Source organism: Hordeum vulgare, chromosome 4H (genome assembly GCF_904849725.1).
Source record: "Hordeum vulgare subsp. vulgare chromosome 4H, MorexV3_pseudomolecules_assembly, whole genome shotgun sequence".
NCBI lineage: Eukaryota > Viridiplantae > Streptophyta > Magnoliopsida > Poales > Poaceae > Hordeum > Hordeum vulgare.
The window spans coordinates 593,193,628-593,209,834 of NC_058521.1; the positions used below are offsets into that span (position 1 = coordinate 593,193,628).

General features: G+C 46.5%; 2 protein-coding genes across 3 annotated transcripts; one reads left to right on the forward strand and one right to left on the reverse strand.

Annotated features, from left to right (window-relative positions):
* The first annotated feature begins 2,429 nt into the window (after positions 1-2,429).
* On the forward strand, positions 2,430-5,234 carry LOC123449858. The gene is made up of 2 exons (XM_045127210.1): positions 2,430-2,772; positions 3,560-5,234. Exons 1-2 carry the CDS (start codon positions 2,658-2,660, stop codon positions 5,104-5,106), a joined length of 1,662 nt encoding a protein of 553 aa, XP_044983145.1. The 5' UTR covers positions 2,430-2,657; the 3' UTR covers positions 5,107-5,234.
* A 4,233-nt stretch (positions 5,235-9,467) lies between these two features.
* LOC123449859 (ABC transporter C family member 13) lies at positions 9,468-15,725 on the reverse strand. Of its 2 annotated transcripts, XM_045127212.1 has the most exons (12): positions 14,911-15,027; positions 14,078-14,821; positions 13,676-13,996; positions 13,510-13,596; positions 12,611-13,285; positions 12,347-12,511; positions 11,668-11,962; positions 11,302-11,516; positions 10,582-10,887; positions 10,440-10,503; positions 10,102-10,341; positions 9,468-9,936 (listed from the first exon to the last, which is right to left on the reverse strand). In XM_045127212.1, exons 1-12 carry the CDS (start codon positions 14,935-14,937, stop codon positions 9,833-9,835), a joined length of 3,243 nt encoding a protein of 1,080 aa, XP_044983147.1. In that variant the 5' UTR covers positions 14,938-15,027; the 3' UTR covers positions 9,468-9,832. The 2 variants fall into 2 exon arrangements, with proteins under 2 accessions (XP_044983147.1, XP_044983146.1); XM_045127211.1 differs by having other exon boundaries at positions 14,078-15,725.
* Positions 15,726-16,207: the final 482 nt, after the last annotated feature.

The window sequence follows — 16,207 nt, forward strand, 5'->3', positions numbered from 1 at the left end:
CAATTTCAAAGGGAGTTTTGATCAATTTATTTTCGAAAGTAGCCCTGTTCCTAGCCAACCAAAGAGCTCAGCATACAGCCGCAAGCCCCACTGTGTAGTATTTCCCACCAGCAGGCAAGAAAGCATTACACCAGGAATAATATTGCGAGTAAGAGTTGGGGCAGCTGTCAGTCCCTAGAGTAACCCCAACCGATCTCCACACAACCCTAGCAACCGGGCATGCAAAGAAAAGGTGTTGCGAAGTTTCCCTTCGACGACAGAAAGAACAACTAGGACTCCCAAGCCATTTTTTCTTTTTCATCACATCTCTAGTCAACACCGCATCTTGAGACATTTGCCACATAATTTTTTTAATTTTCAAAGGTATCTTCGCTTTCCAAATCCATCTATAATGACACCCATGTAGCGGTTTCTCCAACCACTTATACATGGACTTACTGCTGAACTTACCATTCTCAGTCAGACCTCAGGATATTTTGTCACCATCCCTGGTCAGCACAATCCCAGATATAGTTCTATGCATCTCTCTCCATTGATCTCTAAGTTCAGGGTTTAACCTCCTCCTAAAAAAGGAGTAATCGTCAACCTGGCACAACCTCTCCACCGTACACTCTGGATCATTGCAAATATCAAAAAACAGGGGGAATTGATCTTTGAAAGGAGGAAGCCTCACAACAGAGTCATGCCAAATCCTGGCAATGTTCCTAGATTGAATTTTAACGTTTCTCCCTGCCAAGTAAAACTCTTTGACTTTAAGAATAGCTTTCCAGCAGGGTGAGTCAGAGAATCTGGGCTTAACAGTTGCCACAGTTTTATTTCTGAGATATCTAGCTTTGATAATATCTTGCCAGACACCCTTCTTCGTCTCCAACTTCCACCACCACTTCACCATCAAGCTAATATTTTGTTTACGGAGGTCTTTAACCCCCAGCCCCCCTTTCTGCTTGGATCTACACACCCTACTCCATTTCACCATATGGTATCTCCTCTTTTTATTGTTACCTTGCCAGAAAAACCTACGTCTGTGTTTATCCAGCTTCTCTATGAATGATTTATTCATAAGCCACATAGACATGTGGTAGATGGAGATCTGGGTGATAACAGAATCCATGAGAGTCAGTCTACCTCCCATGGAAGCAGCATTGCCAATCCAGGCCTCAAACCACTTCATATATCTTTCCACAATAAAGTCCCAATCAGAGTTCTTCAATGTGGTATAGCTAACAGGCATCCTAAGGTACTTGATAGGGAACTTACCAATATCACAGTTAAACAGATCAGCATAGGTTTTAACCACATTATCATCCCCTCCAACAGTAAAAATCTCGCTTTTCTGATAATTGACCTTAAGGCCTGACAGTAAAAATATAAAGCAGCAACTTCAGGTTGACTGCCTTTTCTACATCATGTTCAATACAAATAATTGTATCATCAGCGTATTGCAGCACAACAATACCATCAGGAATAAGATCTGCAGCAAGACCAACAATAAGCTTGTTCCGCTGAGCCTTCTTAATCATCTTCGCAAGGCATTCCGCAGCCAGATTAAAGAGGAATGGGGAATGCGGGTCACCCTGCCGCACCCCTTTTGCACTCTGGAAATAAGGCCCCACGCAATTGTTAAGCTTAATGCTGACAGTACCATCGTACAAGATTTTTTTAATCCAACCACACCGAGTTTCATTAAAGCCTCTCATGCTATGACATTCCAAAAGGAAGTCCCAGTTAACTTTGCCATAAGCTTTCTCAAAGTCAAGTTTCAGCACAATGCCAACTTTTTTATTAACATGAGTATGATTTAGAATCTCATGTAAAGCTAAAATCCCATCCATAATGCTTCTCCCTTTTATAAAAAAGTCATGCATGTGATCATAAAGCATGAACCTATTTTTTCTTTTCATGCAACCATGTCACATCATCAAGTCATGCATTTAGTCATTACTACTTATTTTTCCTCATGTAAACATGACACATTATCAAAGTCATGCATGTGATCATAAATTATAATGTGTGCAGTAATTTACACATTGTTTCACTAATTTTTGTTATGGACATAAACGGTATATACTTTAGAGCAGTTATATGCAGGTCATGTTACACATTTTTTGCGCATATTTTATCAAATGCTTCATATGAGTTATTGTTCTTAAAATATAAAACGAGAGCAATCCTAATATTTTTAAGCAATATTTTTTGTTTATATGAGTTATTGTTTTTAAAATATAAATCGAGAGCAATCATAATATTTTTTAGTAATATTTTTTATTTATCAACATCTATTTACGCATTTGTTTATCATGTCTCTCGCATCAACATCTCGACTCCAAATCGCACGGCCCAAAACCAGGTGTGTGCGTGCACGGCAAGGGCAAGCCCAAAACATGTTCTGATTTTCCAACGCCGAAAGCGACGACCTTTGTTTTTCTTTTCTCCTAATTAATAACAAAACAAAATCCGCCGTCCCGTCCGAGCCTGACTGGATCCGAGCCCTCCCCGGTGTCGCCATCAACCCCGCCGGCCCGGCGATTTGTCCTAGCCATCTAATGGCCGAGCCGCTCCCCTTTGACCGGAGTTCGAGCGTGCGGATCCAGACGCCGGCTGACCTATAATAGTAGGAGCAGAAGAGAAGAGCAAAGGCAGGCAGGAGTCGGTCGGCGATGGGCGGGTGGAGCTGCTTCTGCTGCGGCGACCTGTTCGGCGCCGGGGGGGATGCCGCGGTCCGGCTGCCGGAGCCGTTCCAGCTGCCGGCGCCCTTGCCCGCGTGGCCGCAAGGTCTGTACTCTGTAGCCCTTTTCTCCCTTGTTTGTTCGTTTCTTGTATTGGGCAACTGGTTCTCCAATCAGTTCGCGGATGGTTTCTTATAATCATTGGTTGATGATTGGCCTGATGTAGTTTCATGGTTAGAAGTCATACTCACTCAGTACGCGTCCCTACTACTTAATTTGTTGATTAGTACTGTATAAGTACTTTCTTGTTCAATTATTATCATCATTGACTGTTCTGTTGTTTATTTCCTCCCAAAAGGGGAGTTTAATATGATGATAATAATACAATTTAGCCGGATTAGTTTAATTTCTGTGCTACGATGCTATGCAGATTTCACTTCCTGGTACATTTTCTTGAATCAACAGTGTGATAAATAAATACGAGTATATAAAAGATGGATTCCCTGAAGGGAATTTCTTGCCGTAGTGGCTCCCTCCTGTTACTTGCCCCTGAATGGCGTAGCTAGGATCGCTTTGCTTTATTTGGAAGGCATCTCATTTTAGAAGGTATTAACCCTTGGCTCAAAGGTATCCTTGTGGGGCTGGAGTGATATGTGATCTTATAAATGTAAGTGGCTCATTTAAGAAGCAAAATCTGTAGCTTAAGTTTGCACATGCCACTCAAAGTCGGTATTTTTGCTGTTTCCCTTTTTTTTCTTTAGTAAAATATAATTATTGCATGTGCAAAACGATGTCTTTATTTCTCAAATGAATAGTTATTGTTTTGCCAAATTTATTTGCTTTCATGAAACACTTGAACCTTATAGTAACTTTGTCTAGCACCTACTTTACAGGACGGGACTTCGCAAAGGGTGTGATATGCATAGGAGAACTTGATATTGCAAATATTACGCAATTCAGGAATATATGGAGCTACTCTGGAGCTATGTTCTATGAGCCGGAAGAGGTTCCTGATGGTTTCCACTGCCTTGGCCACTATGCCCAAGAAAATGGCCGGCTTTTACAGGGTTCTCTTCTTGTTGCAAGCGAAGCGGCTAGCTGCCAGTTAATCAATAGCAGGCCCGCTCTTGAGAAACCATTAGATTACACCCTCGTTTGGACTAATGCAGGCGTGTATGAAGATGACAATAGTGAATGCGGGTGCTTCTGGTTGCCATCACCCCCAAAGGGTTATGAAGCCCTTGGCTATGTGGTTACTAAAGGACCAAAGAAGCCCTCGCTGGAGGCGGTCCGGTGTGTGCGACACGACCTCACGGATCCATGTGAAAACTTTAGGTCAGTCATTAATTTGGACCGTACATGCCAAGTTTGGAAGACAAGGCCTTGCCACCGAGGGACGGCAGGACGAGGTATACCTGTTGGTACATTCTTCTGCAAAACAAATTCAGTTAACAGTCAGAAATCAGGCATTCCCTGCTTGAAGAACTGTGACCCGAATTTGAGAGCCATGCCTGATCTAGAACAGATTCATGCACTAATCAAGCACTATGGCCCAACTGTTTTCTTCCACCCACAAGAGAAATACTTGCCGTCATCAGTTTCTTGGTTCTTTGAGAATGGAGCTACGCTGAACAAGAAAGATATGAAAATGGGAGATCCAATACTTGCCGGTGGCTCAAACCTGCCTGCTGGTGGGACGAATGATGGTGAGTACTGGATTGACCTCCCCCATGATGATATGTGTGAGTTTGTCAAAGTTGGTAATTTGAAGAGTGCTGAGCTCTATGCTCATGTTAAACCGGCTCATGGAGGGACCTTCACCGACATTGCGATGTGGGTGTTCTGCCCTTTCAACGGGCCAGCGACCATAAAGGTTGGACTTGCAAGCTTTGCTTTGCAGAAGGTTGGCAGGCATACCGGAGATTGGGAGCACTTCACCCTCCGCATAAGTAACTTCTCTGGAGAGCTCTCATCTGTCTACTACTCAGAGCACAGCGGGGGAGGATGGGTGGATGCTTGCGATCTGGAGTTCATCTCAGGAAACAAGGCGATCGTGTATTCGTCAAGAAATGGGCACGCAAGCTATGCACACCCTGGCTGCTACCTGCAGGGTTCTGAAAACCTCGGCGTTGGGCTAAGAAACGATGTCGCACGGAGTGACCTATCAATTGATTCTAGCACGAGGTATAAGATTATCTCTGCGGAGTACCTGGGGGACACCGTGGTGGAACCGTGCTGGCTGCAGTACATGAGGGAGTGGGGCCCGACGGTGACATACAACTCGCGGTCAGAGGTGGACACGGTACTTAGCTTCCTGCCGTTCTTCCTACGGTTCACAGCGGAGGCCATATTCGACAGTCTTCCGGCGGAGCTGTACGAGGAGGAAGGCCCGACCGGACCAAAGGAGAAAGATAACTGGGATGGTGATGAGCGATGCTAGGTTGTGTCACCTTGATTGTCTATCTCTGTTGCTTCTTTATGTACATTGTATGTGATGAGAAGGTTGATTGGTATCATGGTATGTATGATAATGATAAAGCTATGCAAGAGGACTTTTAATGCTGGGTATTTTTAGCTCACAATGTCTGCCAACAGTGTCGCTCTTGGCTTTCTCCAGTTTCTACATCCCAGCATTTAGCATCTCCCCAAGCAGTTCTCCTTACGATGAAGTGAGAAGAATGAACTGAACCAGAACCTACATATATCCACTGTATCACATTTTCATGCTAAGTACACTACAGTTTGACGCGTGACATTGGAGCTGTCAAAGACTCCAATCTGACGTTGTTGTGGCGTTGTCTCCGACGTCATGGTGGAGCAGGGAGGTTTTGTCGTCGAGGAGTACGCGTAGACAGTTGTCTATGCAAGTGACAGCTGAAAGATGGTGCATTTTGTATTGGGTTTGTGGTTGATGGTTGACAGTTCTGGTTTTCTTCTCCGACGTCGTCGTCGTGCGGGGATGTCAGATTTAGAGTTCGATAGTGTGTCGAGCACATGTTGTCCCAGTCTGATTCTTTTAACGGTAATGGTTTTGCTTCTGACAAACTACTTTCAAAGCCCGTAAAACTGCAAACTAGCCATGGAGTCGTGTTGAGCTCAGGTAAAGAGGTGATCTGCCTTCTTTTCCTTTGGTGGCCACTTTGATGGTGTCGAAGAAGAGGGGCAGGCGATGGTATTTTGCGTAGGATTATCCTATCTTTTCAGCCTTGTAAGGTCGGTGTTTACGTGTCTTTTAATTTAGACTTATTCTATTAATGAGACACGTATTACCATGCAAAAACAAAGACTTCAATCTGACGCCAAAACGAAAAAGCAAAATTCCTCCCTTTATTACCGACCGTACCTCATCTTTAACGCTGATCCCCAAACAGGACACCATATCTGTAGACAAATTGATGGATCAGTCCGCAAATACTAATGGGACACCGTATTTGTCCACCGATTGATGGACCAGTCGGCAGATACTAATGCGGAAGTCGACCATCCAACCTGCTTACATTTCAAAACAAAGTTGAACGGACCGGACGAATTACATGCAATCCGAAGGGTTTTGTTATAAACGGGAGTACATTTTTGCCTTTATTAAAAATCACCAGATCTAAACCTTGGTTTTCTTATAATCGGGAGTACATTTTTGACATTTTCTATTAAAAAATCACCGGATCTAAACCTAGCCTACGGCGGCGCCCGTTCTCCATGTTCTTATTGTTCCCTTCTAGTGTTTGTCAAGTCCATCTCGTCGTCTTCATGAACGGCGGCGATAAGACCACTAAAGTGAAGGTGCGGTCATCGGCGAGAAAGTGTAGGACATGGAAGAAGGACCAGCCCACTTGGGACTCGAGGCCCCGCCGCCTCTCATGTGATACTTCCCAAACGTATCTATAATTTCTGTTTGTTCCATGCTCTTTTGGACGACTTGTTATATGTTTTGCTATATTTTTATATTTTTTTTACACCTATTTGGACTAACCTACTAACTCACTGCACCCAGTGACAGTTTCTGTCTGCTGATATCTTTTAATTGCAGGGACTTTACCCCAATTTTCAGAGCCCCAAAATTTCAAGAAAAATATATAAAAATCAGCGTGACGGAAGCTTCAAGAAGCACCAAGGTGAGCCAAAGGGGAGCCAGGCCTCACCCAGGCGGCCACCTGGCACGGCCCCCTCCTGGTCGCACCACCAGGTCGCCTGGGTGGAGGGTCCACCCACTTGCGCCCTCCTTTGGCCTATATTTACCCCTCGGACGGAAAACCCTACAGAGATATTCAGAATCGAGGATTTATCCACCGTTCCGCCGCCACAGCGCTTCCGAGATCGGGAGCGCTAGAAGACCTCTTCCCGGCACCCTGCCGGAGGGGGGATTGACCTCCGGGAGCTTCTCCACCATCATGGACGCTTCCCGGACGTGTCGTGAGTAGACCTTCTTGGACCATGAATCCATGACCAGTAGCTATGTGATGTCTTCTCTCTAATCTTATATGCATGATTTCATATCTTAGCAAGTCTCTTCGAGTTATTAGTTTGGTTTGGTCAACTAGATTGGTAATTCTTGCATTTAAAGAAGTACTTAGTTTTGGGTTCAATCTTGTCTATCCTCACCCAGTGACAAAGTAGGGGTAGCGAGGTACGTATTGCATTGTTACCATCAAGGATAAAAAGATGAGGTTTTCATCATATTGACTGAGCTTATCCTTCTACATCATGTCATCTTACCTAATGCGTTACTCTATTCTTCATGAACTTAATACTCTAGATACAGACAAGAGTCGATCGTTGCGTGGAGTAATAGTAGTAGATGCAGAATCGTTTCGGTTTATTTGACACACACGTGATGCCTAACAAGAAAGAGGAGGTCAAGATGACCAACACCAGAGACGACTCCAATGTAGTAGGATGCGGACAAGGAGGTCAAGAAGAACGGCGCTGGCGTCGAAATGGACGAATAGGAGGGCATTGAGATAGAGGACAGAGGACGAGAAATACAGTGTACGCGTAATTGCGACGTCAATGCAGTAGGATCATCAAAACAAATAACTTGCAACACGAATGTCATGTGGAATTGTATGATGAAGTTGCCGATCAAAGAACATTTCAAACGATCGACCGTACGCGACAAATTTAACAAAATTCATGCAAAATAGATCCAAACGTGAACACAAAATCAAGCATTTACTATCGACTAGACTACAACCGATCCCAAAAATAAAACTGTAACATCGATGCACATCTTTTTCGTGTAGAATCTGTCTCGAACAAAAGCATCATTATGCAGATTAGAGAGAAGGAAGGAAGGAAATTTCTTCACCCGTTGTCCTCGTTTGATCTAATGCGGACAATCACACACGTCCTTTGTTGCGCATGTTGAATATGACTTGACATGCCGGATAAAGTGATAAAGCTTTGCTGCTATAATTGACAGCAGAGTAAGTGAGGGTGTACTTACTGATATCGTCGATTTCAGTGGAGACTTGAGAGATCCAGGAAATATTCAACCCACGCTCCCTCCGCTGCCCCCTGCGCGGGCAGCCGAGAAGCTCCAACCCTAGCCGCCGGTCTCTCCCCATCCCACCCCTCCCCTCTGCCGCCGCTGGAGGAAACCGCTGGGCTAAGCCCGGGCGAATGACGGCGGTGGCGGAGGAGTCTCTCCTTCTCGCGCGCGTGGGTGGCGCGGGGCATCCAGACGCGCGGATATGCGTCCCCAGATCCGAGTGGCTTGCTCCTGGTGCGGCGGTGGCTCGCTCCCGACGACGAGCGACGGCAGATGCAACTGATGCATCTGGCCGTGGCGCTGCATCTCCTCGGATCAGCGACGGCATGAAGGGACTTGGTTGGCTGGTCAGCTGCAGGCGTAGTTGGCCCTTTGGTCAGATCTGATCTGGCCTGAGTGGCTAGGTTGCTCTGCGGTGGCGGAGATCGGTGGTCGCATGTGCGCACGATGTGAGACGGAGATTAGTCGAGCGAATCCGGGAGAAATCCTTGTTCTTGGCTTCTTGCTAAGTCCGGCGATGGCGGCACTCTTCTATCTCGTCACCTTCTTGGGGGCATCGCCGTGGAAAAGCTTAAGACCTCTATCCGCTACCTCCGGGGGAAACTCTAGATCAGTAGATCAAATGACGGCGGCGCATAGGTGTCGTTTTCCTTTTAGAGACGTCATTCTTGGAGGTGTACACGGGCTTGAGGGACCAGTGGACGGCTTTTTTGGTGGAGCGGTGCTTCATCTTACTCATTGATGGCGGTGGATCTCGACAGCGTGGCGCAGCGAAGACTCGATGTCTGATGCGTGGAGATGGACTCGTGCAGGAGGTAAAAGCTCTCTGGCGTCATGGTGGCGTCGATGGCAGAGAGGTCTAGGAAGTCGGTGTGTTAGTTTCTTCTCTGAAGACGGATTGATGGAAGATGGCGCGACGACACATGAGAGTGCGTCGGACCGGTTTGTACCCTAAACCCAGTATGTGACTCAGTTGGGGCCTCCGGCTTTAGATGTTAAGCTTTGGTGCGACGTCTGTTTGGTATTAGGAGTAGCGATAGTTGTTGCTAAGATGATGTCTTCGAACAAACTGATGTACTACTTATGAGGTCTTTATGAATAATTAATAAAATGATTGCATGCATCGTCCAGATACAGAGGCCGGGGTTAATCCTCCTTTTTTTTTAAAAAGAAATATCGTCGATTTCTGTGTACCAAACAAGCAGAACCCATACATATATATCCATGTGTCATATTTCCAAGCTAAGCATTTCAACAGTTCGCAACACAGGAACTGACACAGTGATCAAGCACGCCAATCTGACCCCAAAACATAAAAGCAAAATTTCCCCCTTTATTACCCACGTTATTTCTGTCCATTTTGCCATCACGCAAGGGAGAAGCAGTACAGAGTGTTATACATACAAAAGCTTCAGAGCTTCGGTTAATGCCGCAGACTCCTCCCGTGGTATTCGATCTTCAACTGCCTGCCGCGTTCCCTCGTCGTAGAATCCATGGTTATTCAGGTCAGGGAACGCGCCCAGCGCTTCTTTCCGTTCATATACCTGCTCTATCCTCCTGTCTCGCGTCGCCCTATGGTGTCGCTACTTACTTGTATGGTGTGAGTAGACTGGCAGAATCGGCTACCTTACCTCCCAGCCTCTATTCTCGGTGGGGGATTTAAGCTAAGCCTCTCTCTCTATATACAGCTCGCCCTGGTGGAGTACTCAGATACTAGCTGCATGAACATGGACGACTTGTCCTCCAGAAGCCTCTGTGGTGTGTCGAACTCCGCTATTTTACCTGAAAATAAACAAGACGAAATGAGTCACAGATTTTTACTGCTTGGCTAGGAGCATCACTCGGAAATTGAAATAATTCAATATAAGAGCAATGGGAAACAAACACATGATGATCTAAATAAGGACCGAAAAGTCGACTTGGTTAATCATGTCAAGGAGCATGTACCGTCGCTAAGCACCATGACTAGGTCGCTGTCGATGACCGTTGGGATCCTGTGTGCAATTGTACAGACAGTGCAATCCCTGAATTCACTGCGAATAATCTTCTGGATAAGATTATCTGTAGCTGTGTCAACTGATGCCGTCGCCTCATCAAGCACCAAAATTCTTGCCTGCTTAAGCAGCGCCCTGCCAAGTGCAATAAGCTGGCGCTGTCCCACACTCCAGTTATCCCCATTCTCCAGTACTGCAATGGCACCACAAATATCCAGGAAAAAAATTGCATTACAAAATGTGATTCTTACTCTTTGAAGAAGTGTTTGGCTATTCAAAAGTAAAACAAACCTGGACTGTCCAGTTTTTCTTCCTTCGAACGAATGACCTCTCCTAGCTGGCACTTCTCTAGTGCCTGAAAGAAAAGAGTTCTCTTCCATAAAGATCATGGCACATTTAACATGAGGACAGCATAAAAGTGACCATGGCGTACCTCCCAAATTTCTTGATCAGAACGCTCTTCAAGAGGGTCAAGATTCATTCTGATAGTACCCTCGAACAATGTAGGGTCCTGAGGGATGATGCTCAACCGTGACCGCAGATCATGAAGGCCGATCGCAGAAACATCAATGTCGTCAATGATAATTTTCCCTCCTGCTGGTTCAATTAGACGGAAAAGAGCCTGAATGAGAGTAGATTTGCCGCTTCCAGTTCGTCCTACAATCCCAATCTTTTTCCCTCCAGGAAAAATACAACTGACTCCGTGTAGAACGAAGGGCAGGTCATCCTTGTAGCGGACCTATGATATTTAGCAAAAGCACAATAAGATGCCGCAAATAAAACTGAAGTGTGTTCAGCTTAGACGAAGAAATAGAGTATATACTTCTGGTGATTAATGTTAAACTATATATAATATAGCCGTGGACACAAAGGGGGGCTACCAGCAATTTTTAATAAATTGCGAAAGCCAGGACTTGAACTCAAGACCTTAGCTCCGATACCATGTTAGGAATATGCAACTTGTATTCCCATGTGAGGCCATAGGCCGATATATATACATGTACAGGTGGTGGACTATATGCAGGAAACCCCTTATATATTGGAATAAATACAAAAAGGTACACGGCTATATTATATATACTTTAACAATTATATATACAGTAGCAAAGAGCAAATTGATAGTCATAAATAAATGGCTATGGACTAAGTATACCTTGAGATCAATCAATTCAATGTTTCCATTCTCAGGCCATGAGGACGGGGGGCGGCAATTCTCTATAATCAGTGGTGCTTCACTAGGAATCTTGCAATACTGATAAATACGCTCAACAGAGATGATTCTGTTCTCTAATTTACAGAAGCTCAATATCCACCTTGACATCCGAGCATTTAAGTTGAGTCCATATGTGACAGCAAGCCCAGCCATGCCTATCAATTGGAAAGCTTGTTCAGATTGAGAAGCATATTTTATTGAAAAAATATGCAAGCTTTGTAGTGCGCCAAACAAATGAACTGTTGGGTAAAGCAAGATCATAAAATGCAAAAAAGAAGGGCATGTGAGGCAGCAGATAAGACATACTTGGTTCAATCGTTCCAGGAGGAAAGCTCACAAGTATTGCCATGCAGAAAGCAAACACAAAAGTCGAGAGCAATTCCATTCGCAGGCAGAGCCATTCAATAGCCGCAAGGCTGGAAAACAAAGGCCGAGCAAAACAATCAAGGAGGTAAAGATTTCTTTTCATGAATCTTTTCTCCTGGCCAAATCCTCTGATGGTAGCAGCACCAGCAATTGACTCGCTAAACAAATGGATCACAGGAGACTTCTGAACACTCAAAATCCTAGTCAGCTCCCTTGATGAAGCAATGTAATATCTCTGCAAGTTCATGGTAGCAAGTTTCAATACAGGCCTCGTGCTTTGAGAATGAGCTTACTTCACAGGTTTCAATATTTTCATGTTGAGCATATGCATCTGTTTTCTGGTTAACTGGCTAGTTAACTGACAGAGGCAGCCAAATTTGTGTGTACATAGTTCTTTTATCAATTCATTTAGGTGTAGCTACCCTTGCTATCTACTCCCTCCGTCCCAAAATAAGTGTCGTTGATCTAGTGCAAAATTTGTACTAATTTAGTACTAAATGTGCGACACTTATTTTCAGACGGAGGGAGTACTTTATTTGCATCACGATCTCCATTGAAGAAATTAAGGATCGCAGGTTAATTTCAGCACCAAAAGAAACCTGAAAGTTTAGCAATTTACCTGCATCCACATGCATGCCATAGCCATAGGAACTATAAGAAACAGAACTTGCCATGTGACTTTGCTCATGACAGCAACGATTCCAAGGAGTTGGATTGTTGTTGATGCAAATCCCCCTAGCCTGAATGCTATATCAAGGTCCACAACACTTTGATCTACAGAAACCTGATATGAAGTATGATTGAAGAAGTTTAGGAGCAAATTAGAAAAGCAGCACACGGGTGTCAAATAGAAATTAGGAGCAAGAGCATGATCTAAACTTACTCGATTCAGAATCCGTCCAGATGGTGTAGTATCGAAGAATGACATTGGCGCCCGAAACACACACCTTAGCATTTTTATAAATAATTTCTGAGCAGCTGCTAAACCAAATGTAGCTACAAGAAGGCTTCTCACAAACACAAACAATGAACTCCCAAAAGCAAGGCACATATAAACAACAAGAAGGACCACGCTACTTGTCTTAGGTGTATCTCCTTCTGTTTGTGGGTTTGCCCATGCCATCCACCAGTTACTGGCAATCTGAAGAACTTGGAACAGGGTTTGCGCCAAGACAATGAGCGGTATCAGTGAACCTTTGTAGGCTTCCCCCATGTATGTCAAATAAACATTTAAGCTAACTCTTCCTCGCTCCCTCTCCTCTTCCTGAACAGTACGCTTCTTCTTACGTTCTTCACTCTTTTTTTTGTCCTTAATTCCACGTGTATTAGATGACTTCCCATTTTCAGATACTTTATTTTTCAGGTTATCGATATTGCTAACACTTGGTATCAATCTTTTGTTAGGAACAGAAGGAGCAATATCTCCATCAGAATCTTCGCCAAAATCCATGGTCTCGATAGCTTCATTATGAGCAGAAACCAGAGCATTGAAATCGGTTCCAGCTTGGAGAAGATCATCATATTTTCCAGCTTGGGTGATACGACCATCCTTAAGAACCTGTGTCATGATTAAAAAAAGCACAAATGAGTGATCAAGGGCCCATTAATCTATGAACAGTCTAATGAGTAGAAGTTTCATGAAGAATCTGATTTGTTATTGTCATCAAGAAACAAACACGTCGAATTGAACAACTTAATAGGCTGATAGAAATTTGAAACAGCATATCCATGTACATTAGCCACTAAAATGTAGTGCTTAGATTGTGAGAAAAATGTTATTACCAATATCAAGTCAGCAGCTGGTAGGAACTCGACTTGATGGGTTACATAAATTACTGTTTTGCTAGCTAGTGCCCCCAATATATAGTCCTGCAGCGCAAAACCCAGACATGTTATGAAACAGAAGCACCTTTAAAAAAATAGGATAAAAGGCAACATCGGCACCGACCTTAAATAGATCACTTCCAGTATGAGCATCAACAGCACTGAAGGGGTCATCAAGCAAATAAATATCAGCATCTTGGTACAGTGCTCTCGCAAGCTGCACTCTCTGTTTCTGACCTCCACTCAAATTAATGCCTCTGTCGCCAATGATGGTCTGATCTCCATACTGGAGCAACTGAAGATCTTTCTTCAGGGAGCAAGCCTCGAGTACTCTCTTATAACGCGGTCTGTCCATTGGAGTGCCGAAAAGAACGTTCTCCTCAATATTTCCAGACTGAATCCAGGCAGTCTGAGAAACATATGCTGCTGTACCACTGACCCTAACCTGGATAAGGAGCAGAAGGAAAATGTAATTAAGCCGTCATTCAAGTTAGCATCAACTCTTTTCTTTTATGCATGTACTTACTTGGCCAGACAGCCTGGGTATCTCCCCAAGTATAGAGGACAATAGACTTGATTTGCCAGAACCAATCACACCACAGACTGCTACTCTCATGCCTCTTACCACACTAAGTTGTATACCATAGAGTGTAGGGGTTGAGCAAGATGGGTTCCAAGAGAAATTGCCATCCCTGATATCGATTGCCTTGTCTGTACTGCCCTGTGGAACACTTATTGTTGCATCATCCGGCAGCTCTTCTTGCCGCAAGAAGTGAGACAACCTGTCCAAAGACACCCTCGTCTGAGCTATCATGGAGATGAGATCAGGGAAATTCCTCAGAGGCTCTTGAAGGATCCTAAAAGTTGCTAAAGCAGAGAGAACACCTCCGGCAGTGAGCTCGCCACCAAGCAATATACAGGTGCCGAAAGTTATGACCGAGACAAAGATTGGCGAGCTCCAGAAAACAAACGTAACTGCGGCCTGTGAATACAAAGCCCACTTGAGCCACCTGCATTCAACGTTCCTCATCTCTTCAAGCATTATCCTGTACCGGTCCTCCCACGCCTGCAACTTGAGAATTCTCATACTCTTCAAGCACTCTGCAGTCTTGCGCATACGCTCATCCTTTGCTGCCATTAGCTTATCTTGGTAGTGCTCCTGCAGCTTCGCCACAGGAACCGAGGCAGCAATCGACAGCGCAGTGGCTATCAATGTCGAAACGGTGGCGATCCCGACATTCTTGTAAAGGATGGCGAGCGCAAGGATGATCTGCAGTGGAAGCATCCATATGTCATGAAAGTACCATGCATAGTCCCCCACCCGCTGCACATCAACGGCCATGTAATTCACAATCTCACCGCTCGTATGGCTCTGCTTTGAGGCATTCGACAGCCTGAGGCCCTTCCTGTACACCATGGCCGTCAGGCCGGACTTGACATGGATCCCCATGACGTCCACGCCCAGGTACCACTGGCGAGCAGTGAGCGTCTCAATCAGCTTTGATACGAAAAATACGGAGGCAAGGATGTAACCTTCATGGGGGAATGCAATTTTGCCACTGAGGTAGTCCACAAAGTAGCTGATCAGGTAGGGGCCGACATAGGACACGACGGTGTTCACCGCGGCGAAGCAGCCGTTGATGGCCGCCTCCCGCCAGAAGGACTTGAGTATTGCCCATGCCAGCGATGGCTCCTTGTCAGGGCACTCGATCCGCTGGCGCTCATAGTGACTGCTCATGGCCTTGTAGCAGAACTTGGCACGATCCTTGTGAGCCAGCAAGGGTATGTCAGCCAGCTCCAGCGGCCTCTTGGCCCCAACCGAGAGCAACGGGCTGAGCCATGAGAGCGTTGCGAGGCTGAGAATCCCGGCATCCCCGTAGGGAGTCACCCGGAGGCAGCCGGGCTCCTCCTCGGCATCTCTGCGCTGGCCGCCGAGCAACAGGGGCTCATGGACACCGGTGTCATCATCACTAAACTCCAACTCGACACCGCTGGAACCCATGACACCAACCAAGCAGAGGAAGCCGAGGGCCGGCAGCGACGCGAAGTTGGCGACCATGTGCGCGTAGTCCACATCATGGTCGGCGCCGCCCATGAGGCGCCTGGAGTCTTCGAAGGCGATGGCGACGGAGAGCGCGAAGGCGAGCACCCACCAGACCCGCACGAGCGCCGGGAACCTGCCGCGGCCGCCGGCGCGCGCCCGCAGCGCGAGCGCCAGCAGGGCCGCCCAAGCCAGCGCCTGCACGGCCGGCAGCAGCAGCGCCTCGGCCTCGACGGGCGGCGCCGCGACCGCGGCCTCGTAGCTCAGCGCGGCGAGCTGCGCCAGCAGGGCGTAGCCGCAGCAGGCGAGGGCGGCCCTGAACCACACGCCCGAGGAGGCGGCGAGGGGCGCGTCGGCGAGGGCCCCATCGACGGCGGGGGGGCGGGGCGGCTTGAGGCAGGAGGCGCAGCGCGAGGCGAGGGCGCGGGCGCCGCGGAGGAGCAGGAGGAGGAGCGCGAGGGCGAGCAGCGCGGCGTGCGCGGCGGCGGCGGCGGCCTCCGTGAGGGGGAGGGTGTGGTGGCGGAGGCGCGGCATTGGGTGGGGGTGGGGGGGATCGGGGGCGTCAGGAGGAGGGGGAGGGGGGCGGCGAGGGGTTTAAAAGGCATCGGGGGCCTC

Coding starts and splice junctions, on each gene's coding strand:
- LOC123449858 (XM_045127210.1), top strand. CDS start 2,658: ATGGGCGGGTGGAGCTGCTTCTGCTGCGGCGACCTGTTCGGCGCCGGG. Junction 2,773..3,559: donor CTTGCCCGCGTGGCCGCAAG/GTCTGTACTCTG, acceptor CCTACTTTACAG/GACGGGACTTCGCAAAGGGT.
- LOC123449859 (XM_045127211.1), bottom strand. CDS start 15,646: ATGGGCGGCGCCGACCATGATGTGGACTACGCGCACATGGTCGCCAAC. Junction 13,286..13,509: donor CAGCTGCTGACTTGATATTG/GTAATAACATTT, acceptor ATCATGACACAG/GTTCTTAAGGATGGTCGTAT. Junction 11,517..11,667: donor TCCTGGAACGATTGAACCAA/GTATGTCTTATC, acceptor TCCAATTGATAG/GCATGGCTGGGCTTGCTGTC.